Source organism: Pocillopora damicornis, chromosome 9 (genome assembly GCF_964200805.1).
Source record: "Pocillopora damicornis chromosome 9, jaPocDami1.2, whole genome shotgun sequence".
NCBI classification, from domain to species: Eukaryota; Metazoa; Cnidaria; class Anthozoa; order Scleractinia; family Pocilloporidae; genus Pocillopora; species Pocillopora damicornis.
Window position 1 is genome coordinate 13,203,050 of NC_142678.1, and position 27,836 is coordinate 13,230,885.

Here is a 27,836-nt window from a genome sequence, read left to right on the forward strand (position 1 = left end):
TGCGTGGGGGACTGCAAGATAATCACAAGGGTACAGTGAATTTAAGTATTAAAAATGTTCCCTTAATACTCTAAAAGAGCAAGAAGTAATACTTTGACTCAATTTTTTACGAACTTGCTTTATATCTAAGCCTTCTTTGAAAATGGAGTTTCGAAAATTTGGGATCTTGTTATCTCTAACATCAGTCTATCAGAGGTTTGCAGTTTCATTTTTCTGAGTCTCAATTGCCTTCATATCACCGCGATTTCCAAAAATCACCTCATTGGCCTCTTTAAACTGAGATTTAGCGCGCGTCGATGAAACTAAAAAAGCGCAAGTTAAGTGGTAAATTGCTTGGAGTCATTCAGTTTTTGTCCCAGACTTAAAAACAAACTGTTGGTTTTTTTTTCTTTTGCGTGTTTTCTTTTGTAACGGCTGCTTTATTCTCTTGCCGTACCAAAAGCGCAAATAGAAAAAAGAAACCCCACCTAAATCTAACATGCCTACATTTATCGGTGATCTTTCCCGATGAGTTTTCTACTCTTTTTTTCTCCTCTTACCATTTGTCTTTGGCACATTCCACAGTCGGAGAACGAACCGAAGCTCTCAATTGTAATTCTTGATGATTTTTACTTCCACCTTTCCACGCATTTTCTTCAAAAAACTCATGATTGCTTCCTTTTGTTCAAAACGATCATATGCGTTTCAGAAGAATGGAAATCTTCTGTTTATCCATTGTGATGTCATGTAGCCATAACGATAGCTTCTAATCTCATTCCCAGTGTACCGCGCCATTGTAAATAGTTTTTTTGATTTTTCACTAGAACGAAAGCTAGGACTTGATTCAAAATAAATGATAAATCATCAAACTTCTGTATATCAAACTTCCTCCGTAACGAAAAAAGCCGTAATTGTTTTATATTAATGTGCACACCGAAATACCGTTCAGTTATGCGTGATGACGATGCGTAAAGCCAATATTAGATACTAACAGAAAATCACGTAAAAACTCTGAGACGTTTCAAAAATAAATAAACTGCTTGCAGTTTACTAGTTGGCCATATAGGAATGAAAATAAATGAAAAGTTTTGTTGTTCGGTTGATTTTCCTCGGAAAACCAGTATTAAAGTTGACAGAGAAATGAATCTAGCATGAATATAACAAATGCCGTTTTTTTTAATTGTCTTTTTATTTGCAAAATCGTTCCTAAAATACCACTTGGCCTTTTTAATTTCACTTTTTTTTATTTTTACAAGGGAGCTATAAAGTTAAAATTGCCAAATTCACCAAAGACCAGGCGCAGAAGTGTGAGTTTTGGGTGTTCCTTTTTAGAATTGCAATTTTCCCCATCTGTCCTGCCTTGGTAACCTTTCTTATATTCATGAGTGACGTGCGTGATCTGATCAGCACTTTGGTTGACGTGTACATTTTTTAAATTTTTCTTTAACTCTTGGTTATCAAAACTGTTTCGATTGCTTATTTTCAAGACTGTCAAAAGACTTTTTTAAGGCTTTTTTTACAGCCAAATGTATTTACAAATTTATTCAAATTGATAAGTTCAATTCAATTTTATTTACGGACTTTGAGTCTGGCCTCTATCGGAACAGCGCGCGTTTAGATAACTAGCCCGCGAATCCCTTTGATCCAAACTTAAGTTTATTAGGATGTCTATAGAAGCTGATCCATATCCATTCATATGCCGCGAGAAATTCAGCACCCGAGCAACAAGCCGTTGCCTCTCTACGTACACCAAATGAATGGATATCGATCAGCTTGAGAGGCGAAGAAAATGGAATGACGGACCTTGTGCAACTCTATCTTTGTGAAATGCATGGTAAGCCTGAGGAGGCAGTAGTAGGTGTTCACGCTGTCAGCTTACAGAGGTTTAGCCTAGGAGTTTTCGAGTTAATTGATGATCATTCATTTGCTTTCGTTCGCTGTCAAGTGGTTCTAGGCAATTCAACTGCCCCAGGCACCCGGTGCACAAAGAAATGTTCATCAAGCGACCGAAGAAACGTACAGTTACTGATGATGAGCACAGGCCCTATCATTCTCTCACTCGGCTGGCAAGACAAAAAGCGCAACTACTCTGATTCTTGTATATATACTAGCTTCAGTATGTTAAGCACGCGAGGAAGTAATAGACCCAGCAGCCTCGTTCCCAGGGTCCTTTTTCTTCATCTCTCGAGAGAGGAAGAGAGGTAGACTCGATAGATAGCGCTGTTTGGGAAATTAGCCTGCCCCCCTCCCCTTACTGTAAGTTGCAGATGTTATTCACTTTCGGTGAGGGGGGACAGGGGGGTCAGTCTCCAGTTTCCCGTACCACGTTCTTCCGCCTCCCGTACTTTTGTAAGCTGTAGATGTTATATTATTCATTTTTCGGTGAGGGGTGACAGAGGGGTCAGAGTCTCCCGCTTCCTGTGTTACGTTCTCCCGCCTCCCATACTTTTGTGTTCCTTTGCCTCCCGACTCCCACCCTTGATTGTGTTGCTCCCGTCTTCTGGTTAATCAATCATTAACTTTCAAACTTAGCCAAAACTTAAATTACTGCCCATCAGTTATTGAACCGTTTGCATTTTGAGTGTTCAGTTTAAGTGCTAATGAGGCGTGATTGAACATTCGTAGTCGGCTGATTATCAGATTTGCTCGATAGGTTGAAATCTCATTTAAACTTCTGCGGAAGTTTTAAGTTTGCACCAGGAGGCAGAATCTTCAGTAAGTTAGGATGTGCACCCGTAAGGAGCGAGCTCCCAAGGTCTTCCATGAACGGATTTTTCGCTGCCACACCGAAAAGTGCTGAGGCCGATTAATGTAGTCTTTGACGACATTTGACCTGTATGAACCTGAATCGCCTTCTTTGCTGGAGATTTTCGACAGCTACAACTTACCAGACGTGTACATGTGTCACGTGTCATGCTATCTCATGACTTATGACGTAACCGAATTGAAGGGATTTCCAAATTCACCAGAAGTAATGCTATTTTTCCAGCCCGAGTACCAATTTACGTTTTCTTGCTTCCAAAATTTTCTTTTAAGCACTGGTGATGTTAAATGGACATTTCAAAACTTTGCTACTTAAGTGTTCTTGATTGAATAATACCCAGTAATAAAAAACAAAGTATCGCCTTCTTTATTTCTGCTCCCGCTTCCCGCCCTCATGTAGATCCCGCTTCACGCCCTCTCCCGCCCCCTGCTCTCCCGCGCTCCTGCCCCCTGTCCCCCTCCACGTTTCGGTGACGGTGGTAGAATTAGCAACCAGACGATTTTAATACCATGATTACACAGTTACGCAAATTTTTTTACCGTTTATGTTTATGATTTTCCTTCTTTTAAAATCTTGCACAACAGTTATAACCTGTGAAGTGGGGTGTAAGCTCTGAGTGGATAGTGGCCTGTTATCGTATGGTACCATACATATCCTGATTATCACCTTACTTGTTATCAGAATTGATCGACCAACAGGAGGCTCACAGCACAAACTGTGTATCTGAGCTCTCTGAGTGCCAAGTCGACACATAACAAGAGAGTTACGCTGGTTGTCTTGCGATCGAAAAGTTGTTGTTATATTTGATGTCAAAACCATTATTTCTTTGGTATGTTTCTTTAACTCTTTCCCTTCAGTCTTAACCGGCTAAGGTAATTTTAAAACGGGACGATAGTCATCTTGTAAAATATAATCAGCCCGGCTCATCTAATAGTTCACACATATCTCTCTCATTAGGTTGTAGTACTACATTTGGGGCGAGTTTTCTGGCCCAATCGCTGAGGATGGTGAGGTAAAACTGTCGCAATCACGGATCACTTTAATTTCGACACTCACGCGAGTCGTGTAAATTTTCATAGTATGATGAAAGACAAAAACCAATGTGATTACGAGGGTCAGTCAAGGAGCTAAGCAAACTGCCCAAAGCGCGGGAAAAAGTGAGCAGCGACTAGTCTTAGTTTTGCATTTGGGGCGAGTTTTCTGGCATAATCACCGAGAATGGTGAAGTAAAACTGTCGCAATAACGGATCACTTTAATTTCGACACTCAATTGAAATGACCTCATGAACACAACAATGATCATCACATACTTTACAACAACAAAGTTTATTAATACCTAACTTACAGGTTTTTCTTTTCATACTTTGAAGCCACCGTAGAATTATCTCAAAACCAACATTCATAAAAGAACATTAAAAAATAATGTGATAAGTAGCCAACTAATAATTACAGGTTTTTTTCATACTTTGAAGCCACTGTAAAATGATCTGAATAGTAACGTCAATACAAGAGTATTACAAATATAAGAAACCATCCAATAATAACAGGAAGTTATGAGCATAAACTTTTAACTCTTTTTTTTTAATTCAGAGCCACTGCATAATGACCTCAATACCAATGTCAGTACAAGAGTCTTACATATAAAATGTTATGCAACAAAGAAAAAAACTTCATGTGTGATTGACAAAAAAGACTTCAACTGCACCAAGAAAGAGTTTCAAGCTAAAATTAATGAGAAGGACTGACATGTCACAGATTTGAAAGGTCAAGTTGAATCGATTATGTCATTATTTCTGTGAGGTTAAGTTCTGAATATATATTGAAGTCACTCTGATTGTCTCTCAGTCTCCATTACAATGTGTTCCCCCAACATCAGCACCAATACTGATTCACTTATAAACCAAACTGCCACATGTGCACATGTAACCACTTAGCATGACTGTTGACATTTGCTTTGCTTTACCTCAAAAAATCTTTGAGAAGTAAACAAAGTTTTTCTTCATTTTTAGGCAATTTATATTGACAAGAGAGTATTAGGTCTTTTACTTGTGAGTTGCTATTTGAATAGTAGATCTTTTGAAAATGAGAAAAATAATTTGGAATGTGTTACTTTAACAGTGGCTTCATGAATATCGCAGGAAAAAAGTGCTTTTGTACAGATGATAAACTTCACAAACCATAAGATGAACTAGTTGTAAAATATTGTTTACAATTAAGACAGGAGATCTGTCTTATCAAAACTACTTAAAGTACATCATTTCAAAATAAGGAAAAGGATTTGGAATGTGCTGTTATTACAACTTACAGTGGCTTCATAAAAACTACAGGAAAAAAAATTAATTCTTAAAAATTGAAATCCCATTAAAAGATTGAAACAAGAATGCACCATGACCTGTTTACAAAACATGTTTTGGACTATTTACAAAGGATTATTTACAATGGAGAGAGAAAATGTTTCATCAAAAGAATTTTTCTTTCTGAATATAGAGCACTCAATATCATATATCATTTTTAGAAAAATCATACTTAAGATACTTTTATAAATGAACTTATTAGAGAACAATTTGTTTGAAAAAAGAGCAGCAGCATGTTCTTACTAAAAGGCAATTCTTGCCACAATTTCTTCACAAGAATCCAAAACGCAAATGACCAATATTCAAAAATAGTAGATGGATTTTCATTCATTCTGAAATGCAAAAAGAAAACAAACCAACATAAGAACATCTGCACCACTTCATATGACAGAATTATAGACAGTATGTTTTATTGCTAGATTGTAGTAATCAAAAACACTGAAAATTAAATTAGCTATAAGCCTTGAATTTCAGCTAATTAAGATATAATATTGACTGCAATAATATGAAGTGTTAGAGCCACAATTAATAACTTGCATTTCAAATTAGTTAAGATTACTGTTTCTTACCATTATTTAGGCAAGAAGGCTTTGCTGGCGAATTGCAGCAATGAGTCCAGTAACTCTTTTTTCATGAGCTTTGTTCTCATCTGTTTTCCTCCAGCCTAAAATCAAAATACAAAACATTGTTTCCTTCATCTACATTTTGGCTTATGCCTTTGGCCCTGAAGAGTGAATAGCATCTAATTTCTCTTTAGAATATCACAAGGATAAAGGAAATGATCACTATGTAAAGAAACTCAAGGTTGTTAAACAAATTCACCTGTCAGCACCTTAGAAAATGTAAAGACAACACTTTGGAGTATTTATATATATACAGAATGATATTAGGATGTAAAGGGTTAAGAATCAAGGCTCACTAAACCAGTCCCAATAACACTAAACTGAGAAAAAGGAGGAGAAACAACTGAATACTTACCTTCCACTTCTGAAAGGCGTCTCAAATCTGAACACAGCAAGTTAAGACAATTTTCAATGTTTTTTCCTTTGTCACTATATTGGCGAAAGGAAAACAGAAAATCAAGCAAATCTGCCTCAAGCTAAATACAACCTTTAGTTAAGCAGAACCACTACAGTCTCTGAAAAACCCAAATAAATAACAAGGACAAACAGTGGAACTTCTCAATCTGTAAATCAAACATTATTCAATCCATTGCTTACATTTTTTATTATTAACAAAAATAGTATGAAATAAAAATGAATCCAGAGGAACTAATTAAGCAATATATGATAGATAGATCATTTATCTATATCAAAGGCAATTGGTAAACATATATAGGCACCTGTGCAGAGTTTTTGGATCATGGATTACAATGTAAGACTACATTTTAGGTCATAATGAACATGTTTATTTCGTTTCTAAAATACGTCTTCATTACTTACAGGGCAAGAAGGTCATCTTTTCTTTTCATCACTTTGGAATGGAAGCTATCCAATATAAGCCAGCCTTGGTTTAAGCTTTCAAACTCTTCTTTGTGGTCTACAGACAAAAAGTAAACAAATACATTGTAAAAGCTGTGTAAATTAAGCATGGCTTATAACACCTGAAATAAGTGTAAAAACTTGCAGTATCTCTAGTTTGGGGATTAGCTGTTTTTTAATATTTTTAACCCTTTCACTCCTGAGAATGATCAAGACAGAATTTATCCTTACAATCTCAAAACAATAGCATTAGTCCATTCAATACCAATTTTACTGATCTAATATCATAAGAATTGTACTGCAGACAGTAAAGAGAATTACCAATAAGATATCCTGGAGTAAAAGATTTATAACTCATTAGTGGGGAAAAGAACTTAACATAAGTTTTTTTGAAATTCCAAGGTATTTCACTTTATCATTTTGGAAATGGATCACCCACCTGATGACATAGCTCTCTGCATTTCAAGTTTTACTTTTGAGCGCACCTCTTCCGAAGATAATAATTCATCTTGAACAAGCTTTAGTTCCTCTTCAACATAACTGGCCAGCTCTGAGTGAAGCTGGCTTCCACTTGAGGCTGAACAAAAAAGTTAACATCAATAATCAACAAAAATAGTTGTAATTCAGAATAAAAAAATGTAAAGTTATGATTTTTATTTAGTGCTTATAGCTCAAGGTTCCAAGGAGTCTTACAATAAAACTGTTTGATTGAAAATAAATCAGATCAAAAGTATTCAAATTTAAGCCCCTTTCCATTTGGAATGGGAGGCTGGAAATCAAAACAGAACTTACATGAATTTTCATCTCTCTTGGGAATGCACTTCTCTTTTGTTGCAACTTCATCTTCCTTTATGAAAACTGTTTCTCTGTAAACAGTTTCTGACAAGGAGTCCAGTGCTTCTTCATCAAGTACAACAAGATGTAATACCTCAGGCTGTTCATCAATTTGAAACCTGACAGTTTTATGAAGGTTCCTTTTACTCTGCACCTCTTTTTTCTCTTCACTTTCTAGTGGCAGACCCTGGCTAGCAGGTGGGTGTGTTTGGGGTGAAACAGGACTAAGATGTGCATGATGAGGTGAAGACTGCCTCCCGACCTTTCCTGACCCCACTTTGGTGTTGCTGCCAGATGAGGGATCCACCTGAGGTTCAGCATTTGGGAAGATGCCACCTTGTTGTTCAATAGTTTCTTTATCTTCCCCAATGGCAATTTTTGTACCACTTGAGCAGCCAACTTCATTGTTTTTATCTTTCTTTTTGTCTTCTTCAGTGGCAATGTCTGTATCACTTGAGCAGCCACGTTTCCTGTGCCTTCTTTTTTTCAAAGATTTATATTTTGCTGTCTTTCCCTCAGCTTTTCTTCTTGCTTGTTCCTCCCTGACCTCGTGCATTATCTCTTCCCATATCTCTTCATCTGTGGGACTGTAAAGGTAATGCACAAGAGTTAATGGAATTTCACAATACAATTACTTTTAGACAAAACAAATAATAATTGCATGAATAAAAACCATTGAGCAAGTAAACTTTAGATTTTAGTTGACCCTTGTGATTATGTAGCAAAAATGATAATATCTCACTTTGAAAGTTTATTGATCAAGTTCATGGATCTAAAATAACATTATGATAATAACTGAATTATAAATGCCAAACATAGGCTGGATGATCGTTACAATAACTAGCTATGGAAATTACTGAAGAATACTCACTGAATGACTCCATCATCTTCCTGGATAATCCATGATAATTCAAACTCAATTTTACCAGAAACAACTTTCTTGATTGCTGGCTTAAGAGTGACAGTAACATCCACTTTTCCAGGCATCTCTGTAATGTAATTGCTGATATCAATACAGCCAGTGGCCAGAAGCTGGTGACAACCACTGGGGGACACCTAATGATTTCAAAGAAGCAAGAGGAAGATGAAAAGTGTTCAGATTTACTCCAAACTGCCTGGAGTGAAAATAATGTCAAAGGCAAAGAGCAACTACATGCTCATGTAAAATTGAAAAGGGAAAAGCTTACATTACAGATGTAAATATTCCACTGCTTTTCTTGATATTCTGTCATTTCATCTTCTGGGTTCTACAAATACAAATAAACATTGTTTTAAAATAAAGAAACAAACTTGATAACAACAATATTAGGGACTTTGAACAAACCATGAGAATGATAGAAACAAAGATGTGGCAAAACAAAAGACCAAATGAGCAGAACAATAGCTAAGCACTAGCGTTTAGAACTTTTTTTATGTTGAAGCTGTCCTTGGCCAAACAACAACGTGAAGTAATCAAATTTGGTGTGGTCTGTGTACAGGAACACTGACAGAAAATTGTTTCACTTTCAATATGGAACGCAATGTGGCTCACACACATTATGCAGAGGTTGAGATGTGGCACTGTTAGAGACAGTAAGAACATTAATTTTATGTGGCCGTTCAGGAAATTCTGAACAAAAATATAGATTTATTTTTTAATCAGTTTGTCTTCCTAGGCATCACTCTCCTGACTGGTTAAGGTCCCTATTAATTTTGCCAGTGCAGTGTCTTTTAACCTCCAGGGAGCGTTATTGTGAAGTAAAGTTCATGTCATGGTTTTGGCAATTTAAATTTAATCATCTGTCCTCAAATGTTTCATAGATTCAATAGCATTTCATAATTTTTTTTTCTCTTCAGCTATCGTACTTTGAACTTTTACAATGAAAGTTATAATAGATTTAACATTAATAAATTAGCATAATATTACTAAGTAAATCCAACGCAAGAGGCTAAGCCATATTAAAAACCTTGTGGCTTCAAGAAACCTTTACAACGAAAGATGGACTGTTTTTATTTCAAAATTTCTTAAAACGTAACGCAAATTGAATCGGAGGAAGCAGCAAGCGTAAGACAAAAGCAAGGAAGGCTTCAGTACATGTTTACGAAAACGATGGTTTCAAAAAGTTGGCCGAGATTTCCGCACTTCCCCATAGTTCGTTATGCAGAGAGCTCTTGGATAAAGAAAACTATGACGAAAGCAAGCCTTTTGGACCACAATTTCGTTTCCGAATGCTGTGGCACTTTACGGAAATCTGTCCCCATATTTGTACCTCATGTTGCCTTTGTTTGAAACTTACCTTGAGGAGAGTAAGTTTACTATCTACTGGCTCAGGCTCAGGCCAAAAATGAACACCACGATAACCATTTTCAACACCTCCAAACCATGCTACAGGCTGAGAGAAAAAGTAATTGCAAGAAATGTTTCTTTAACTCAAACTGACGATTAAGAAATCAATAACGTTTAATGAGCTAAGAGAGAAAGATACGAGATCCAAAGTCTAAGTTGACTACCTTTGTACTGTATTTCGCCTTCCTTTTTTTCCAAAAAATTGCAAGCTTGTGTGGATACCTAATTGAGGAAGAAAACACGAATGTCAGCATAATGTGAAAAAGTTGCCATTGTTAACCGTATTTCTGTTCAGTGCGGATTCTACCCTTGTATAAGCGATTGGCGTTTTATGATTCAAGGGCTGAGATGCGCTTACATCTTTTGTTGTTTTGGAATACGGCGAAAGGCAAAGAAGTACATTGTATCTTCAAGGCGGGCGCCATGATGTCTTTATGCCAAGACTGGTAACTAGTAAAACGTACCCCTCCCTCCCCCTCGCTGTCAACGAGTGACCGTTATCAAAAACTTTCTCTCGCAGCACTGCCGTGAAAAATACCAATAAGCTTAGTATTTGTTTTTCACCGAGTCTTGCAACTTCAAAGAGCAAACAATATTCAGTTTGGGGAAAGACCCTTTGTTTCTGTTGCTTAAGTCTCACGCGGTATTCAACAGTGAAATCGAACTCGACCAAATTCTAAAACGCATATTTTTTTCCTCAATTCAATTAATCATAGTGAAATTTATATTGTTTCCGAAATTGCATGCTTCTTCAGAGTTTAACTTTTGATCATTTTCTAATCAGAAAAGTAAAAAAGAATTTGACTCTAGTGACACAAGCAGCTTCGAAGACTAAACTCTTAATAGAAAAGAGAGAAAGAAAATACTTTATCGTGTCCCTTACCACTTTTTCTTGCGTAATTCAACATTCAATAGTGAAACAGATGCTGTGATCAAAAAATTATCAGCTCTTGCTTTTTCCCGACGGAACGGTATGAGAACACAAGCCATCACTGCTTCTCACAAAATCTCTCAGATGAACTCCAAGGATCTCTGCTTCATTCATTGTGATGTCATGTTGCCATGAAAATAATTGCTTCGAATGTATGTTGCGCGCGCTCAGTGCGCTACATTGACTGAGGCCGGTTGGAATAACTTGAAATTTCTCCATAGTAGTTGAAGTAGAAGTAGCTAAATGAGAAAAATAAATGCATTTGGGAAAAAAGATGTCCGCTTCTTTACATTTCCTCACCCGTGTACCATTATGACTTTAAAGTCGTTTCATAACGATTTAGGTAATTGTATTTTTTGTGTTTTCTTCCTATTTATTCATAAAACATTTAACAGTCAGCTGATACAAGCCTGACACTTTGGTTGAAAAAAGGCGTGCATTAGTACCCCCTTCCCCTTGTCCCTCCCCTTTCTGATCTGATCCTCTCGTTTGAACAAACCAAATTCTTACCATGTACGGAGAGATGTGAGGTGTGATAACAATACTGAACAAGCTACAATCCTAGCCATAATAGTTTAAACTTTTTCCCCTTCCCACCTTAGACCGCCCTAAAAAATACAATTAAAGATAGAATCACAAACTGGACAATGAGAGGTAGGTTGGTGTTTTGATAAAGCTTCATTAGGGTTTCAAGTTAACTATTAACTTACGCTCAAGGAGGTCTGGAGTGAAATCTGTTTTCATTGTACTAGACAAGAACTTGTGATATCCTATGCTTGTCTGCTGTCAAGAAGTTACATCCATGGGCAGTTTAACAGGCTCGAGAAAAACTGTTTTTTTCTTTATATAAGGGCGTAAAATGAACCTTTCAGATGAGCTGCGAACGTTCCTGTGATTGTAATTCTCCCTGAGTGCTCTATTGTAGTAATAATCACTAAGTGATATTTTAACACTAGAGGCACTGAATGAAAACTTGTCAATACGATAGCAATTTTGTTTTACTCCGGTGCTACTAGGACGCCCTTACAAATAGCTCTTACTACTGAGCTCGTAACCACGCCGCAATTTGGAATGAATACGAAATTAAAATTGGTATTTGAAAGCTCCACGGAAATGTTCGTTGCTTCTAGCAAACGAAGAAATTGGCGATCAGAAAAATCACAATGATTTATGGAAGTTAAAATAATAATGATAATAGTAATTATAATACTAATAATAATAGAAATAAAAATAATAATAATAGTAATAATAGTAATGATGATAAGAATAAAGATAATAGAAGAAAACGTAATGGGGAGACGCGGGTTTTTTATTTTAAATGGAGCTCGTCTCAAAAATGTTGTAAAGTTTACGGTTTTAAAACGTCAAATTTAAAGTTACACCCAAACCACAAATTTACGCCAGGTTGATGTAAGTCACCACTATGTATCTTGGGTGAGTCCCAGGGTAATTGAGGTTTTTAAATTATGTAAATGTTTCCGCATTCTGCACCATCAACCTCCTTAGTTTTTTGATATGCCCAGAATCAGTGGCATAGTAACACCAGGCCCCCCACCCCCCATCATCCTCCGCCCCGAGACTTGTAGTTTCATGACGCTTCTGACATGTTTCGTTAACTACGTACGAAGGTTCGAGCGAGCAAAGCTGCAATAAATTTCCGCCGGGTACACAACAATGGCAGAGAGATTAAAGAGCGCGGTGGGACTCTGTTATAAAATGTGATTATTCCTATTTGGCTGTTGCTTAATAGGATTTTTTTTAAGTAACAAAAAGTCTAGTTCTTTGCCATGTCAACCGTTTGGCTTTTTTAATTATCACCCACCGTTTCAACTGAGTTCTTGTCGATCTGAGCTGGACCAGTTGACCTTATAAACCGGTCACAACTGGAAAAAATGGCTAAAATTTTCATCAAAACCGTAAAAACAAGGTTATGAATCGTTCAAATCTGAAATGCCTATGAGGGTAACAATCCGAACCGAGGTGAGGGTATGGTGACTAATGGGAATAATGAAATATGAGAAATTGCTTTTTTATTGGCAAATCAACAGCAAAAGGGCGAGAAGATGAACTTTGTAAAAGACTTGAGAAATGTCGTGTTTCTTTTTCATTTACATTTATTTACAATTATTTTCTACATCAAGGTAAAATAAGGAGATAGCGAAAAAAATGGCAATGAAAATTAGGCAACTGAATATGCTCACAATTGAATCAAAAATGATCTCGTGTCAATTTGAAAGAAAAAAACTAAGGCGATTACGTAACTCCTTTCCCTGGTGAAGTAATGGCGTGACGTGATACTCAATGAGTCCCAGTGTCCTTGTCTTAGCATTCGGTTAATCATCAGCACTGATATGGATTGATCGCAAAGAAAAGTGACGCATGCAGCCAGAAAACCACCCAACATAACCCACAGCGTTCGAATCGCTGTTAATACAGGTGGTGGAAAAGGGCAATGTTATTCAAAAAGAAAAAAGGAAGAAAAAACGAAAGAAAAAAGGAAAAGGAAACAAAAACAACCCAAAATCATAAAAAAAGGGGAAAGGGAAGAGGATGAGAAAATTGCAAGAAAGATTCCAAACCCAAATTACAAAATACCTAAAAAAAACCTAAGTTAAAATTGAAAATACGGATTACCTTAGAATGAGTACCTAGAGATACATAACCTACCTAACCAAATCAAACAAAAAAGCGAAAAAAAAAAAAACAGAAAAAAAAGAGAAGTACGAACAAAAAAAAAGTGTGCAGTGCCAAAGGTGAAGTATTCAGTTACGTGCAGTGATCTTGTAACCGCTTACGTCACTTTCATTACAAATGATTTTATATCAGCGCATCTGATTGGAAGAAAACAAAGCCATTAAATTGAAATACGTAAACTATGACTTTACCTTAGATCTATCTACCTTCACCTTAGAAATAAAACGTAATCAAAATAAAAGATAACAGGGTCGTAATGAAAAGAAACCTTGTTAGATCTTTTGTCCGTGACCCTGAACTTAAGATATAACATTCACAAAAGAGGTATTTATACTCATGAAATAGTTCTGAGCAATTAAAAAAAAGACGAGAAAAGATAAAGATAGTTACTTACGTTAAAAAATGAAAATTTTTACAACAATAGAAATTATTTGAATTCATAGTAGTTATTCATAGTAATCACATGAAAATTTGTTTGACAAATAAAGTAATCTCATGATTTAAGGATAACATCTGAATGATTCTCTAAGAGAAAGAATTTCACATTGAAAAATGAAACTGCTCAGAATTTATAGATTTACAAAGGATTTTTAGCAAGAGATTATAATCTCTTGTTCTAAACCATATACCAACATGTTACCATACAAGCCAGACCAGAAATAAGGAAAAAGTTGGGAAATCGAAACTGCAAAAAGAAAGAAAAGTAAAAACAGAATTAGCGATTATTATTTAGAATAAAGTCTCTTAAATCAACATAACCCAAATGATCCGTGGCAAACTCATTATAGAATACAAGGTAAGATTACAAGAAGAGAACCAAAAGCATTTCAACTGAATTAAAATGCAAGTTTCCTACTTTTAATGCAGTTTGTTATTTAGGCCAAGTTGGTCAAGTTTAGAATAAGATCCAGGACATTCTTTTCCTGATCTTTGTGTTCCCTGGTTTTCTTCCAACCTGCCGCAGAAAACGTTATAAAACATCACTCACCATACGATAGCAAAAAATAAAAGATTGCATAGAAAAAACTCAGGTGTTGGTAACAGAACACTTGTTTAACATCATACAAAAGAAAACTTAGTACTATCACATTGAAGAACTAACATAGAAACTGATTCTCACCTTTGACTTCAAACAGGTATTTAAGGTCCTTACGTAAGAATTTCAGACAGTCTTTCCGGTTTTGTTGTCTGGAACTAAACACAGCAGAGACGAAAGATAAGGCTTTGATACGATAAACTTTCAAATGGAAATACAATGCAAGGATTTAAAATGCTTAATGAAAAAAGGAGTGCTTATATGTGGTCAATTTAAATCATTCGTTCTGGTTATTGAACATGTATTACCATAATTTGGCATGTTGACTTGTTCCCTACTATCGAGCAAGGTTTAAAACAGCTTTATAAGGATAAGATGTACTTACAGAGTGAGAAGATCTTGTTTCCTTTCGTCAAGTTCAGAACGGAACTTATTTAGCGCTAACCAGTCAAGTGATAAGCTTTCAAACTCAGCCTCACAATCTAAAAGGGGAAATTAAAAAAGGCTGCATTTAATTTGTGTTTAGTTAGTTATACATGCATCACCCTCTATTTGCATTTGGCCCAACAGTATACCCGGATAATTGTTTCCAAACTTTACCTCTTCATAGGAGGGAAACTGTTTTTCGCGAGCGTTGCGTGAGAAACAAAAGATTCCTCTCAAATAACAGGATAGTTCGGCTGCTATTTGATAAAAGTGAACAGTTGGAAAGGTTCGAAGCTAGGGATTCAGGATAGTGGCTCTCCAAAATCACTGCTCTGCACGTTTGTAGCAAATATGTTAGTTTTCATATTTTGACTCATAAAGGTAAAAAATAGGAAACTAACCTTCAGTGTCCATTGCTTCTTTCATCTCAAATTCCAATTTAACCATCACCTTGTGCAATGAAAGCAACTCGTGTTCGACAACCTTAATCTCTGTCTCCGCATAAATAGCCAACTCGTGGAACTGATTGCTTACGATGGAAGCTAAAGAAGATTTCAGAAAATACACGTGCTTACATAATGAAAAGAGCAGGCGAACGTATACACATTCTGATGAAGTTGATGTTGAACCAATTAAATCTGTTTGGTTAAGAGCAATCAAAGTGCAAGCAACAGTCAAGAATGAAGGTTTACTTGCATGCAGATGGGAATGTTTCTAATGACTCTTTTCTCTGGTTCGGTGGATAAAGATGCACTGTTTTACAATACTTTCCGCTCATTAGGATCTATACTGTGGTATGCTTACAGAACAACTTACCACAGCTGTCTCCACCCTGGCACTCTTCCATAGCAATTACTTCCTCGGAAGGTTTTACTTGCTTGATAATTGATCTTTCGCCCACATTTGAACAATCTTTAGCAGTCGAAGCATCAAGGTTTGTTGATCCGATACTTGCAGGAACATTATCCTTGTTTGTGAAAGGGAGATCGTTAGGAGAGACCTTATCAGATGGGAATGACTGGGCCTTTGAGTCACCAGAAGCTTCTCGGTCAACCTGTTCGTCTTTTTCATTGCTGGCAGCCAAGCCTTGTAATGCAGTCTTTACATTTATCTCTTCTACTGTAGCTGTGTTCACCACAAACTGAATATCTTCCAATGAAGAAACAGACCACATGTCAGAAGTATCGGTCGACTCCAAGATTGACGAACTATTTTCCTCATCGGTATCATTGGATGGATTGTGTTCCATTTTGTATTTTTCACCATTCGATTCTTTCCGTTTTGCTCTACGCCTCTGACCACGAGTACTGGAGGGCTTGTTGCGCATGTCATCAGCATCACTGGATGAGATGTCTCCCATTTTGTATTCCTCATTCATGGATTCTCTCCGTTTTCTTCTACGCCTTTGACGACGAGTACTGGAGGGCGTCTCGCTCATCTCATCAGTATCATTAAATGGATTATTTTCCATCGGGTATTCTCCACTTTTACAGTTCTTCCGTCTTCTTTTAGGCCTTTGGCGACTAGCGCTGGAGGCCTTCCCGCTATTTTGGGACGAGCAGTCATTATCGGTGGTACCGTTGGAATTTGCAAACGGGTTTAGATCCTTTGGATAGTGGCGCATCTCGTTTTCCTTCTTCTTAACACTTGTGGTATCACTCTTTTTTCCAGGCTGCTTCATATTCGGTGGAGGGGGGCGAGGTGGAGCCGCCTTACGAGTTGGTGCACAGGACGAAATTGCAAGAATCCGTAAACGGAAACGTGGCAGAAACATGTTAAACCGTTCCGGAAACACGACGGATAACCTGTGTTTCCATTACCGGTTTCGTGACGTTTTCTCGCGTTTCCGTTGCTGCGTATACAACGGAACCGGACCACTTTTACGTAAACATAACGGAAACATGGAGTTGCATGTTTCCGCCACGTTTCAGAAATACGGAAACATGTGATTTCGTCCTGTGGTGGTTGACGCGGTGGAGGTATCGGAGGAGAAGGACGGGCTGAAACAGGACGAGGTAAACCAGATTGGGATGGACTGGTGTGAGAAACGGAAGGCCTCTCAGAGAGAGGCAGTGGTGGAGATGGAGCTTTCCTTTTGACCTTTGTTGGTCCTGATCTTGTTTTATTGCGGCCTCGACACGAAACCGCCTGAGAACTATTACCCTTAGTGTCAGCATCAGCTTTCGCTTCCTTCTTTTTCTCATGGTTACCAACGACGCCTGACAATGGAGCAAGTGCAGCAGCATTGACCTTTGTGGTGGCTACCTTCGAACAGGCAGCAGCACTGGTAACATCGCCATCGCGCTTTTCCTTTCGGAAACTCTTTAAGGAACTTGGACGCGACAGTCTCCTGCTTTCTTCCCTGATGGTATCTTTCTTGTCTGGGAGACTGCAAGATAATCACAAGGGTACAGTGAATTCAAGTAATCAAAATGTTCCCTTAATACTCCAAAAGAGCAAGAAGTAATACTTTGACTCAATTTTTTATGAACTTGCTTTATATCTAAGCCTTCCTTGAAAATAGAGATTCGAAAATTTGGGATCTTGTTATCTTCACATCAGTCTATCAGAGGTTTTCAGTTTCATTTTTCTGAGTCTCAATTGCCTTCATATCACCGCGATTTCCAAAAATCATTTCAATGGCCTCTTTAAACTGAGATTTAGCGCGCGTCGATGAAACTAAAAAAGCGCAAGTTAAGTGGTAAATTGCTTGGAGTCATTCAGTTTTTGTACCATTCTTTTGCTGGCGTGTTTTCTTTTGTAACGGCTGCTTTATTCTCTTGCCGTACCAAAAGCGCAAATAGAAAAAAAAAACTTCACCTAAATCTAACATGCCTACATTTATCGGTGATCTTTCCCGATGAGTTTTCTCTTCTTTTTTCTCCACTTACCATTTGTCTTTGGCACATTTCACAGTCGGAGAAGGAACCGAAGCTCTCAATTGTAATTCTTGATGATTTTTACTTGGACTTTTTCCACGCATTTTCTTCAAAAAACTCATGATTGCTTCCTTTTGTTGAAAACGATCACATGCGTTTCAGAGGAATGAAAATCTTCTGTTTATCCATTGTGATGTCATGTAGCCATGACGATAGCTTCTAGTCTCATTTCCAGTGTAACGCGCCACTGTAAATGGTTCTTTCGATTTTTCACAGGAACGAAAGCTATGACTTGATTCAAAATAAATGATAAATCGTTATACTTCTGTATATCAAACTTCCTCCGTAACGAAAAAAGGCGTAATTGTTTTATACTGATGTGCACGCCGAAATACCGTTCAGTTAAGCGTCATGACGATGCGTAAAGCCAATATTAGATACTAACAGAAAATCACGCAAAAACTCTGAGACGTTTCAAAAATAAATAAACTGCTTGCAGTTTACTAGTTGGCCATATAGGAATGAAAATAAATGAAAAGTTTTGTTGTTCGGTTGATTTTCCTCGGAAAACCAGCATTAAAGTTGACAGCGAAGTGAATCTAGCATGGATATTACAAATGCCGTTTATTTTTAATTGTCTTTTTATTTGCAGAATCGTTCCTAAAATACCGCTTAGCCTTTTTAATTTCACTTTTTTATTTTTACAAGGGAGCTATAAAGTTAAAACTGCCAAATTCACCAAAAAACCAGGCGCAGAAGTGTGAGTTTTGGGTGTTCCTTTTTGGAATTGCAATTTTCCCATCCGTCCTACCTTGGTAACCTTTCTTATATTCATGCGTGACGTGCGTGATCTGATCAGCACTGTGGTTGACGTGTACATTTGTTTAATTTTTCTTTAAATCTTGATTATCAAAACTTTTTCCATTGCTTTTTTTTAAGACTGTCAAAAGACTTTTTGAAGGCTTTTTTTTACAGCCAAATGTATTTACAAGTTTATTCAAATTGATAAGTTCAATTTATTTTTATTTACGGACTTTGAAGTCTAGCCTTTATCGGAACAGCAAGCGTTCAGGTAACTAGCTACAATAGACTTCGGTCAAAATGTTTCGACTCAAACATACCTAAATGAATAAATGGTGAGAAACCTGAAACTTGCCGTTGTGAACTGCGTTTTCAGAAAGTTGCCGAATCTTTGTAGGGTCTCACTCCTCTTTAGGCGTATCGTTCGTGTGTTTTTAGTTTTTCCAGAGATTTACTTAAGAGGAGTATCTAAAGCGTGGAACCCGTAATAAACGATAATTGTCATTATCGTTATAGTTCAATAGTTCGATATTAGGATGTCTATACAAGCTGCTCCATATCCATTCATTTGGTGTACGTAAAGAGGCAACGGCTTGTTGCTCAGGTGCTAGATTCTCGAGGCAAGCTTGCCTCGAGAAATTCAGCACCTGAGCAACAAGCCTTTCCCTCTCTACGTACACCAAATGAATGGATATGGATCAGCTTGTTTCGAGATCCTAGTACCAAAAGACTCTGGATGTGTGTTGACGGATCTCGAGTTAGTTATACTCGCTGGAACGATATGGAAACTAACAATTCAGGCGGAAAAGAGGATTGTGGACACATCATCTCCATTGAGAGGCGAAGAAGATGGAATGACTGACCTTGTGCAACTCTATCTTTGTGAAATGCGCGGTAAGCCTGAGGAGGCAGTGGTAGGTGCTCACGCTGTCAGCTTACAGAGGTTTAGCCTAGGAGTTTTCAAGTTAATTGCTGATCATTCATTTGCTTTCGCTCACTGTCAAGTGGTTCTAGACAAGGCAACTGCCCCAGGCTCCCGGTGCACAAAGAAATGTTCATCAAGCGACCGAAGAAAACGTACAGTTACTGATGACGAGCACGGGTCCTATCATTCTCTCACTCGGCTGGCAAGACAAAAAGCGCGACTGCTCTGATTCTTGTTGGTATACTAGCTTCAGTATGTTACACACGCGAGGAAGTAATAGACCCGACAGCCTCGTTCCCAGGGTCCTTTTTCTTCGTCTTTCGAGAGAGGAAGAGAGGTTGGGAAAGAGGATGTAGACTCGATAGGTTGAAATCTTATTTAAACTTCTGCGGAAAGTTTTAAGTTTGCACCAGGAGGCAAAATCTTCAGTAATTTGGGATGTGCACTCGTTGCCACACCGAAAAACGTATGACGTAATTGAATTGAAGGGATTTCCAAATTCACCGGAAGTAATGTCATTTTTCCAGCCCGAGTGCAAATTTACGTTTTCTTGTTTCCAAAATTTTCCTTAAGCACTGGTGATGTTAAATGGAAATTTCAAACTTTGCCAGGTAAGTGTGTTTGATTGAATAATACCCAGTAATAAACAACAAACTATCGCCTTCTTTATTTCTGCTCCCGCTTCCTTCCCTCGTGTAGATCCCGCTTCCCGCCCTCTCCCGTCCCCTCTTCTCCCGGGCTCCTGCCCCCGGTCCCCCTCCACGTTTCGATGACAGTGGTAGAATTAGCAACCAGGCGATTTTAATGCCATGATTACACAGTTACGCAAATTTTTTTACCGTTTATGTTTGTGATTTTCCTTCTTTTAAAATCTTGCACAACAGTTCTAATCTGTGAAGTGGGGTGAAAGCTCTGAGTGGATAGTGACCTGTGTATCGTATGGTACCATACATATCCTGATTATCACATTGCTTGTTATCAGAATTGATCGACCAACAGGAGGCTCACAGCACAATCTGTGTATCTGAGCTCTCCGAGTGCCAAGTCGACACATGACAAGTGAGTTAAGCTGGTTGTCTTGCGATCGAAAAGTTATTGTTATATTTGGTGTCATAACCATTATTTCTTTGGTTTGTTACTTTATCACTTGCGTCAAGATCTCTTAAATCTTGACCGGCTAAGGTAATTTTAAAACGTGACGATAGACATAAGCGCGGGAAAAATTGAGCAGCGACTAGTCTTAGTCTTGCATTTGGGGTGAGTTTTCTGGCCTAATCACCGAGAATGGTGAAGTAAAACTGTGGCAATCACGGATCACTTTAATTTCGACACTCAATGGAAATGGCCTCATGAACACAACAATGATCATCACCTACTTTACAACAACAAAGTTTATTAATACTTAACTTACAGGTTTTTCTTTTCATACTTTGAAGCCACTGTAGAATTATCTCAAAACCAACATTCATAAAAGAACATTAAAAAATAATATGATAAGTAGCCAGAAAATAATTACAGGTTTTTTTCGTACTTTGAAGCTACAGCAAAATGATCTCAGTAGTAATGTATATACAAAAGTACTACAAACTAAAAGAAACCATCCAATAATAACAGGAAGTTATGAGCATAAACTTTTAACTTTTTTTTTAATTTCAGAGCCACTGTATAATGACCTCAATACCAATGTCAGTACAAGAGTGTTACATATAAAATGTTATCCAACAAAGATAAAAACTTCATGTGTGATTGACAAAAAAGACTTCAACTGCACCAAGAAAGAGTTTCAAGCTTAAATTAATGAGAAGGACTGACATGTCACAGATTTGAAAGGTCAAGATGAATTGATTATGTCATTATTTCTGTGAGGTTAAGTTATAAATATATATTGAAGTCACACTGATTGTCTCTCAGTCTCCATTACAATGTGTTCCCCTAACATCAGCACCGATATTGAATCACTTATAAACCAAACTGCCACATGTGCACACGTAACCACTTAGCATGACTGTTGACATTTGCTTTGCTTTACCTCAAAAAATCTTCGAGAAGTAAACAAAGTTTTTCTTCATTTTTAGGCAAGTTATATTGACAAGAGAGTATTAGGTCTTTTACCTGTGAGTTACTATTTGGAAAGTAGATCTTTTGAAAATAAGAAAAATAAGTTGAAATGTGTTACTTTAACAGTGGCTTCATGGATATCGCAGGAAAAAAGTGTTTTTGTACAGATGATAAACTTCACAAACCATAAGATGAGCTAGTTACAAAATATTGTTTACAATTAAGACAGGAGATCTGTCTTATAAAACTACTTAAAGTACATCATTTCAAATAAGGAAAAGGATTTGGAATGTGCTGTTATTACAACTTACAGTGGCTTCATAAAAACTGCAGGAAGAAATTAATTCTTAAAAATTGAAATCCCATTAAAAGATTGAAGCAAGAATGCACCATGACCTGTTTACAAAACATATTTTGGAATGTTTACAAAGGATTATTTACAATGGTGAGAGAAAATTTTTCATTAAAAGAATTTTCTTTCTGAATATAGAGCACTCAATATCATATATCATTTTTAGAAAAATCATACTTAAGATAAGGTCATAAATGAACTTATTAAAGAACAATTTGTTTGAAAAAAGAGTAGCAGCATGTTCTTACTAAAAGGCAATTCTTGCCACAATTTTTTCACAAGAATCCAAAGCACAAATAACCAATATTAAAAAATAGTAGATGAATTTTCCTTCAGTCTGAAATGCAAAAAAGAGAAAAAAACCAACATAAGAACATCTGCACCACTTCATATGACAGAATTATAGACAGTATGTTTATTGCTAGATAGTAGTAATCAAAAACACTGAATACTAAATTAGCTATAAGCCTTGAATTTGAGCTAATTAAGATATAATATTGACTGCAATAATATGAAGTGTTAGAGCCACAATTAATAACTTGCATTTCAAATTAGTTAAGATTACTGTTTCTTACCATTGTTTAGGCATGACGGTTTTGCTGGTGAATTGCAGTAATGAGTCCAGCAACTCTTTTTTCATGAGCTTTGTTCTCATCTGTTTTCCTCCAGCCTAAAATCAAAATACAAAACATTGTTTCCTTCATCTACATTTTGGCTTATGCCTTTGGCCCTGAATAGTGAATAGCAACTAATTTCTCTTTAGAATATCACAAGGATAAAGGAAATGATCACTATGTAAAGAAACTCAAGGTTGTTAAACAAATTCACCTGTCAGCACCTTAGAAAATGTAAAGACAACACTTTGGAGTATATATATATATACAGAATGATATTAGGATGTAAAGGGTTAAGAATCAAGGTTCACTAAACCAGTCCCAATAACACTAAACTGAGAAACTAAGAAAAAGGAGGAGAAACAACTGAATACTTACCTTCCACTTCTGAAAGGCGTCTCAAATCTGAACACAGCAAGTTAAGACAATTTTCAATGTTTTTTCCTTTGTCACTATATTGGCGAAAGGAAAACAGAAAATCAAGCAAATCTGCCTCAAGCTAAATACAACCTTTAGATAAGCAGAACCACTACAGTCTCTGAAAAACCCAAATAAATAACAAGGACAAACAGTGGAACTTCTCGATCTGTAAATCAAACATTATTCATTCCATTGCTCACTTTTTTATTATTAACAATAATAAAAAATGAATCCAGAGGAACTAATTAAGCAATATATGATAGATAGATCAGTTATCCATATCAAAGACAATTGGTAAACATATATAGGCACCTGTGCAGAGTTTTTGATTCATGGACTACAATGTAAGACTACATTTTAGGTCATCATGAACATGCTTATTTCGTTTCTAAAATAAGTCTTCATTACTTACAGGGCAAGAAGGTCATCTTTTCTTTTCATCACTTTCGAATGGAAGCTATCCAATATAAGCCAGCCTTGGTTTAAGCTTTCAAACTCTTCTTTATGGTCTACAGACAAAAAGTAAACAAATACATTGTATAAGCTGTGTAAGTTAAGCATGGCTTATAACACCTGAAATAAGTGTAAAAACTTGCAGTATCTCTAGTTTGGGGATTAGCTGTTTTTTAATATTTTTAATGCTTTCACTCCTGAGAATGATCAAGACAGAATTTATCCTTATAATATCAAAACAATAGCATTAGTCCATTCAATACCAATTTTACTGATCTAATATCATAAGAATTGTACTGCAGACACTAAAGAGAATTACCTATAAGATCCTGGAGTTAAAGATTTATAACTCATTAGTGGGGAAAAGAACTTAACATAAGTTTTTTTGAAATTCCAAGGTATTTCACTTTATCATTTTGGAAATGGATCACCCACCTGATGACATAGCTCTCTGCATTTCAAGTTTTACTTTTGAGCGGACTTCTTCCGAAGATAATAATTCATCTTGAACAAGCTTCAGTTCCTCTTCAACATAACTGGCCAACTCTGAGTGAAGCTGGCTTCCACTTGAGGCTGAACAAAAAAGTTAACATCAATAATCAACAAAAATAGTTGTAATTCAGAATAAAAAAATGTAAATTTATGATTTCCAAGGAGTCTTACAATAAAACTGTTTGATTGAAAATAGATCAGATCAAACAGGAAAAAAGTATTCCAATTTAAGCCCCTCTCCATTTGGAATGGGAGGCTGGAAATCAAAACAGAACTTACATGAATTTTCATCTCTCTTGGGAATGCACTTCTCTTTTGTTGCAACTTCATCTTCCTTTATGAAAACTGTTTCTCTGTAAACAGTTTCTGACAAGGAGTCCAGTGCTTCTTCATCATGTATAACAAGATGTAATACCTCAGGCTGTTCATCAATTTGAAACCTGACAGTTTTATGAAGGTTCCTTTTACTCTGCACCTCTTTTTTCTCTTCACTCTCTAATGGCAGACCCTGGCTAGCAGGTGGGTGTATTTGGGGGGAAACAGGGCTAAGATGTGCATGATGAGGTGAAGACTGCCTCCCGACCTTTCCTGACCCCACTTTGGTATTGCTGCCAGATGAGGGATCCACCTGAGGTTCAGCATTTGGGAAGATGCCACCTTGTTGTTCAATAGTTTCTTTATCTTCCCCAACAGCAATTTTTGTACCACTTGAGCAGCCAACTTCATTGTTTTTATCTTTCTTTTTGTCTTCCTCAGTGGCAATGTCTGTATCACTTGAGCAGCCACATTTCCTGTGCCTTCTTTTTTTCAAAGATTTTTGTTTTGCTGTCTTTCCCTCAGCTTTTCTTCTTGCTTGTTCCTCCCTGACCTCCTGCATTATCTCTTCCCATATCTCTTCATCTGTGGGACTGTAAAGGTAATACAAAAGAGTTAATGGAATTTCACAGTACAATTACTTTTAGACAAAACAAATAATAATTGCATGAATAAAAACCATTGAGTAGGTAAACTTTAGATTTTAGTTGACCCTTGTGATTATGCAGCAAAAATAATAATAATATCTCACTGTGAAAGTTTATTGATCAAGTTCATGGATCTAAAATAACATTATGATAGTAACTGACTTATAAATGCCAAACATAGGCTAGATGATCATTACAATAACTAGCTATAGAAATTACTGAAGAATACTCACTGAATGACTCCATCATCTTCCTGGATAATCCATGATAATTCAAACTCAATTTTGCCACAAACAACTTTCTTGATTGCTGGCTTAAGGGTGACAGTAACATCCACTTTTCCAGGCATCTCTGTAATATAATTGCTGATATCAATAGAGCCAGTGGCCAGAAGCTGGTGACAACCACTGGGGGACACCTAATGATTTCAAAGAAGCAAGAGGAAGATGAAAAGTGTTCAGGTTTACTCCAAACTGCCTGGAGTGAAAATAGTATCAAAGACAAAGAGCGACTACATACTCATGTAAAATTGAAAAGGGAAAAGCTTACATTACAGATGTAAATATTCCACTGCTTTTCTTGATATTCTGTCATTTCATCTTCTGGGTTCTACAAATACAAATAAATATTGTTTTAAAACAAAGAAACAAACTTGATAACAACAATACTAGGGACCTTGAACAAATCATGAGAATGATGGAAACAAATATGTGGCAAAACAAAAGACCAAATGAGCAGAACAATAGCTAAGCACTAGCATTTAGAACTTTTTGTATGTTGAAGCTGTCCTTGGCCAAACAACAACGTGAAGTAACCAAATTTGGCGTGGTCTGTGTACAGGAACACTGACAGAAAATTATTTCACTTTCAATATGGAACTCAATGTGAATCACACACATTATGCAGAGGTTGAGATGCGGCACTGTTAGAGACAGTAAAAACATTCATGTGGCCATACAGGAAATTCCAAACAAAATATAGATTTATTTTTTAATCAGTTTGTCTTCCTTGGCATCACTCTCCTGACTGGTTAAGGTTCCTATTAATTTTTCCAGTGCAGTGTCTTTTAACCCCTAGGGAGCGTTATTGTGAAATAAAGTTCATACCATGGTTTTGGCAATTTAAATTTAATCATCTGTCCTCAAACGTTTCATAGATTCAATAGCATTTCATAATTTTTTTTCTCTTCAGCTGTTGTACTTTGAAATTTTCCAATGAAAGTTATAATAGATTTAACATTAATAAATTAGCATAATATTACATAATAAATCCAACACAAGAGGCTAAGCCATATTAAAAACCTTGTGGCTTCAAAAAGGCTTCAAAACGGAAAATGGACTGTTTTTATTTCAAAATTTCTTAAAACGTGACGCAAATTGAATCGGAGGAAGGAGCAAGCCTAAGAAAAAAGCAAGGAAGGCTTCAGTAAGTAGGTATAACGTGTTTACGAAAACGATGGTTTCAAAAAGTTGGCCAAGATTTTCGCACTTCCCCATAGTTCATTATGCATAGAGCTCTTGGATAAAGAAAACTGTAAAAAGTAAAACTGTGACGAAAGCAAGTTTTTTGGCCCACAATTTTGTTTCCGAATGTTGTGGCACTTTATGGAAATCTGTCCCCAAATATCTTCCTCATGTTGCTTTTGTTTGAAACTTACCTTGAGGAGAGTAAGTTTACTATCTACTGGATCAGGCTCAGGCCAAAAATGAACACCACGATAACCATTTTCAACATCTCCAAACCATGCTACAGGCTGAGAGAAAAAGTAATTGCAAGAAATATTTCTTTAACTCAAACTGACGATTAAGAAATCAATAACGTTTAATGAGCTAAGAGAGAAAGATGAGAGATCCAAAGTCTAATTTGACTACCTTTGTACTGTATTTCGCTTTCCTTTTTTTCCAAAAAACTGCAAGCTTATGGGGAAACCTAATTGAGGAAGAAAACACGAATGTCAGCATAATGTGAAAAAGTTGCCATATTTAACCATATTTCTGTTCAGTGAGGATTCTATCCTTGTATAAGCGATTGGCGTTTTACGATTCAAGGGCTGAGATGCACTTACATCTTTTGTTATTTTGGAATACGACAAAGGCAAAGAAGTACAGCGTATTTTCAAGGCGGCCGCCATGATGTCTTTATGCCAAGACTGGTAACTAGTAAAACGTACCCCTCCCTCCCCCTCGCTGTCAATGATTGACCGTTATCAAAAACTTTCTCTCGCAGCACCGCCGTGAAAAATACGAATTAGCCTAGTATTTGTTTTTCACCGAGTCTTGCAACTTCAAAGAGCAAACAATATTCAGTTTGGGGAATGACCCATTCTTTCTGTTGCTTAAGTCACGCGGTATTCAACAGTGAAATCGGATTCAACCAAATTCTAAAACGCAAACTTTTTTTCCTCAATTCAATTAATCATAATAATATTAATATTGTTTTCGAAATTGTATGCTTCGTCAGAGTTAAACTTTTGATCACTTTCTAATAAGAAAAGTAAAAAAGAATTTGACTCTGTGAGACAAGCAGCTTCGAAGACTAAACTCTTAAGAGAAAAGAGAGAAAGAAAATACTTTATCGTGTCGCTTACCACCTTTTCTTGCGTAATTCAACATTCAGTAGCGAAACAGATGCTGTGATCAAAAAATTATCAGCTCTTGCTTTATCCCGACGGAACGGTATGAGAACACAAGCCATTGCTGTTTTTTCACAAAATCTCTCAGACGAACTCCAAGGATTTCTGTTTCGTTCATTGTGATGTCATGTTGCCATGAAAATAGTTGCTTTGAAGGCATGTTGCGCGCGCTCAGTGCACTGCATTGACTGAGGCCGGTTGGAATAACTTGAATTTCTCCATAACAGTTGAAGTAGAATTAGCTAAATGAGAAAAATAGTTGCATTTGAGAAAAAAAGATGTCCGCCTCTTTACATTTCCTCACTCGTGTACTTTTTGTCTCCATTATGGCTTTAAAGTCGATTCATAATGATTTAGGTAATTGTAGTTTTTTTGTTTCTTCCTATTTATTTCTAAATGAAACATTTAACAGTCAGCTAATAC

The 27,836-nt window shown here is 36.7% G+C and overlaps 3 protein-coding genes across 3 annotated transcripts; all 3 read right to left on the reverse strand.

Annotated features, from left to right (window-relative positions):
- Positions 1-4,096: 4,096 nt before the first annotated feature.
- LOC149040220 (uncharacterized) lies at positions 4,097-10,182 on the reverse strand. Its single transcript, XM_089183014.1, has 11 exons — positions 10,097-10,182; positions 9,903-9,960; positions 9,689-9,784; positions 8,600-8,659; positions 8,284-8,468; positions 7,371-7,999; positions 7,018-7,155; positions 6,540-6,636; positions 6,076-6,149; positions 5,667-5,761; positions 4,097-5,429 (listed from the first exon to the last, which is right to left on the reverse strand). The coding sequence occupies exons 1-10, from the start codon at positions 10,138-10,140 to the stop codon at positions 5,673-5,675; spliced, it is 1,470 nt and encodes a 489-aa protein (XP_089039140.1). The 5' UTR covers positions 10,141-10,182; the 3' UTR covers positions 4,097-5,429; positions 5,667-5,672.
- A 3,867-nt stretch (positions 10,183-14,049) lies between these two features.
- On the reverse strand, positions 14,050-15,287 carry LOC149040221 (uncharacterized). Its single transcript, XM_089183052.1, has 4 exons — positions 15,227-15,287; positions 14,785-14,881; positions 14,484-14,557; positions 14,050-14,318 (listed from the first exon to the last, which is right to left on the reverse strand). The coding sequence occupies exons 1-4, from the start codon at positions 15,270-15,272 to the stop codon at positions 14,239-14,241; spliced, it is 297 nt and encodes a 98-aa protein (XP_089039178.1). The 5' UTR covers positions 15,273-15,287; the 3' UTR covers positions 14,050-14,238.
- Positions 15,288-20,806: 5,519 nt separating this feature from the next.
- Positions 20,807-27,655, reverse strand: LOC149040222 (uncharacterized). The gene is made up of 11 exons (XM_089183013.1): positions 27,369-27,655; positions 26,653-26,710; positions 26,439-26,534; positions 25,331-25,390; positions 25,015-25,199; positions 24,099-24,727; positions 23,763-23,900; positions 23,287-23,383; positions 22,833-22,906; positions 22,416-22,510; positions 20,807-22,177 (listed from the first exon to the last, which is right to left on the reverse strand). Exons 1-10 carry the CDS (start codon positions 27,473-27,475, stop codon positions 22,422-22,424), a joined length of 1,533 nt encoding a protein of 510 aa, XP_089039139.1. The 5' UTR covers positions 27,476-27,655; the 3' UTR covers positions 20,807-22,177; positions 22,416-22,421.
- Between the last annotated feature and the right edge of the window lie 181 nt (positions 27,656-27,836).